The sequence below is a fragment of the Cornus florida genome, unplaced genomic scaffold, assembly GCF_030987335.1.
Source record: "Cornus florida cultivar Cherokee Brave unplaced genomic scaffold, ASM3098733v1 CherokeeBrave_3.0.0_Hap2_Chr03, whole genome shotgun sequence".
NCBI classification, from domain to species: Eukaryota; Viridiplantae; Streptophyta; class Magnoliopsida; order Cornales; family Cornaceae; genus Cornus; species Cornus florida.
In genome coordinates, this window is record NW_026775573.1 from 46,382,055 (window position 1) to 46,385,701 (window position 3,647).

At 33.5% G+C, this 3,647-nt stretch overlaps 1 protein-coding gene across 1 annotated transcript; it reads left to right on the forward strand.

The window, feature by feature from the left end:
* The first annotated feature begins 1,674 nt into the window (after nucleotides 1–1,674).
* On the forward strand, nucleotides 1,675–2,760 carry LOC132301556 (putative F-box protein At1g47790). Its single transcript, XM_059798799.1, has 2 exons — nucleotides 1,675–2,427; nucleotides 2,479–2,760. Exons 1-2 carry the CDS (start codon nucleotides 1,675–1,677, stop codon nucleotides 2,758–2,760), a joined length of 1,035 nt encoding a protein of 344 aa, XP_059654782.1.
* Nucleotides 2,761–3,647: the final 887 nt, after the last annotated feature.

Here is a 3,647-nt window from a genome sequence, read left to right on the forward strand (position 1 = left end):
TCTTCGGCTTCTTCTTTTATTTTATTTTTTTTACTTCTTAAAATTTTATGTTTTTTTTGCTCTTATGTATACAGCAACCTTTTTTTTTTTTTTTTTTTTTTCCTCTTCCTATTCTTTTCATTTCCTCTTTGTATTTAAATTTGTTATTGTAATTTTTTTTTTCTCTTTCTATTCTTAAATTACTATTTGAATCTTGATTAATGCACCGTTATTACACCTATTTTTGTATTACCGTATTGCTACACTGTTGGTGGCCATGTTTGTTGGAAAAAAAAAATTTAACTTCACTTATCATGTTCAATATGCCTCCCCTCATATTCATGGCTCTGTCACATTTTTTATTAACGGTATGATGCATTGTTACACTAATTGAAGGTAATTAAATCATGGTAATGGTCTTTGCACTTTAATTATAGTGTAATGTACATGAGAGTAGTCCTCAGGGGCAAAGCGATGTCGACAGGAATTCGGAAAGTAAGTTCTTTGAGATCTCACTTTCAAATCGCACCCCTAACTTAAATGATGCTGTACTATAAGGTCAATACACTTGTTTTAAAGAAAAATAAAATAAAAATGTACAGGGAGAATATACCCTATCCAAAAATAATAATAGTAAGAAATAAATAAATCAATGATAGATAAAAGGCAAAATTCAAAAACCCTATTGAGACGTTGTAATTATAATCAATGGAAATATTACCAATCAATGTTATGATTCGTACATCTGTCAAGTATTTATTATTTTGCAATGATTTTTTTACTTGATTGCCTTTTGAATTAAACAATCTATATTTGTCATGTTAGTAACTTCACTTATGAAAAAAAAATAATAATAATAATGGTAGATAAAGACAAAATTCAAAAAACCGGTGAGAGAGTTGTAATTGTAGTCAATATTGGGAATATAACCGATCAATGTTATGATTCTTATATGTATCAAGTATGTAATAATTTTTGACTTCATTGCCTTTTGAATTAAATAATCTACATTTGTCATGCTAGTTAGAAATTTTTTAGAAAATGATTCTTGCTGAATTGATTGACCTACTCTTTTAATTGGTCAATTATGCAACAAATAAGTAAGTAAAATCCTTCACTTAATTATATTTTGTATAAATAGTCAATTAAAAATTATTCGATTAAACAATCCACTACAAATGTTCACATCACTAATCTTTTTTATTATTATTATTATTTTTTCAATCAACTACATTGTGCCCCCAAATGAAATATGTCCTTGGTAATTGGACACATTTTGGCTTGGTTTAATTATTAGCTAACTGCCTAATACTCTCTTTCTCTTGTCTCGTGAAAAAATTCTTGGATAGGATTTGTTAGGCTTATAGGTATTTTGAGATGCTCAACGCTTTTTTATCTCTTAATTAAATGGGATTCCTTTTTTTTTTTTCTACATTTTTCTTATGTGAATGAATCACAAAGTTAGTTAAAAAATCCATCCCAAAAACTCTCGATCCATTCCGTAATTTTTTTTTGGCGGACATTTTTCATTAGTAATAGGTGAAAATAAATTAATTCCCTTCCAATTTTACTTGCCTTTCACAAAACTCAAATCTAGGTTTTCACGGGTCCCTTTGTAAAGTAGGTCCGATAGAAACCCTAGCTCTGTAGACTTTAACAAATCAACCGCGACAAGGTAGGAAGTTTCGTAATACGATGGGGAAAAGGCGAAAGGGTGATGTGTTTTGCGATGAGATGTGGAAAAGGCAAAAGGTTGATGTGGTGCTGTTAGTTACAAAAGATCTTCTCTTCGAAATACTCATATTGCTTTCTGTGAAAACTTTACTGAGATTAAGGTGCGTTTCGAAGCTCTGGTGCTCCATAATTGACGATCCACTTTTCGTTCAAAAACACCATATTCGATCCCATACTCGTCCCGGAGGTCTCAACCTCCTTCTTCAACTTGGGTCTAGTAATCCAGAGGGAGGCCCGACCTCTTTCCTTCTACCACTACCCCGTACAGTGGATTTGTATATTCCGTTTCAATCCATTAATGGCTTGGTCTGTATCAATAACCGCATATACAATCCTAGCACCAGACAAATCAAAGCTCTTCCACCTATAAGAACCAGTGTACCTTATCGTGTTGAAAAATACTTGTTAGGATTGGACCCTTCCACCAATAAATACAAGGTTCTCGCCATATGCGGATTTTTGCCTAATCTTATTAGTGAAGATTCTCAAGTTGAGTTAAAGATTGAGTTCAAGATTCTGACGCTCGGCACTAACTTGTGGAGAGAGATTGATACTTTTGAGCTTCAATTAGGCCTGCCCCGAATTCTGAATACGGATTATTCCAGGGCTTATTGCATTACTGATGTTATATATATTATATCTAAGCATGACTCGAAGGACATGATAATAGCTTTCGAAGTAGGATGCGAGAAGTTTCAGATCATTCGATTTCCTGTTAGTGCTAATACTGAGAATTGTTGATTGATACAAGTCAAAGAACATTAGGCTTTAATAGATCATAAGATGTCAGCAATTTGGATACTGGAAGACCACAAGAAGCAACTATGGAATAGGAAGAGCCTACTACTTCCAAGTCGTGGCGGTTTTATACCGGATGGTACCATTTATACGGGTGATATTGTATTTCGATCTCAAACATCAAAATTGTTTTATTATAATGTGGAAAGGAAAACATTGAGGAGTGCTCCGTATTGGTCAACCTTACCCTGTGATACAAGACGCATCACCAAGCATGTGGAGTGTTTATATCCGTTGAAAGAGATGTAAATGACAACATTGCTAATGTTATGTTTGGGAACACCGAATTGGTGTCTTGTATTTATTTTTGAAATTGGAAGAATTTAGCGAGATTATTAATGTTATATTTAGAAGTATCGAATTGGTGCATTGTATTTGGGATTGAGAGAATTTTAATACAAAGTTTGTACTGAAATTCCTCCAATTCCAAATCCAAAGTGTCAATTTGATACTGCTAAACATAGTATCAATGTTTTTGTAGTTTTTTTTGTTTCAGTTTGTTTATGCAAGAACTTTATTGCAATAAATTACAATTTCAAATTTTCAAGTTGGAGTTTTATTGGTGTTTTCTAACATGTTTTATGGTACTTTCTATGGTTGGAAAGAGATTATTAGTGTTATTATTATTATTTGGGAGGAATGGTTTGCATCTTCTGACAGAAAACCTCAACCCATAATGCACTTGTTACAAGTGGGAATTTGTCTCACATCAGATTAGGATAGAATAATGTATGAGTATAAATGAGTGGGTACATAGTACTACCCAATAATTTAAACTTTTAAGTAAATGAGCAAATATTCACCTATCCGTTATAGTTGGTATCAGAATCAGACTCAATCATTCATCCTATGACATGTCGCGCCCGGCTCGAGACTCAATCCTTCATCCTATGACACGTCAAGCGCCCGACTCGAAAGACCGCCACCCATTACAATTGTCCTCAACAAAATCACTCAAGCAATAAGGGAAAATTGATATCTAGGCAAGGGCCCCACCCAAAATAATAATAATAATAAAAAATTCTATTACTATAGTACCCCATCCGCCCTTGTATCTTGATCAAGGCGCCTATGCCCATGTGGTGAAGGATTACCAAGCAGGTTGTTCCGAATGAAGATGATGCTCATTGCTTACC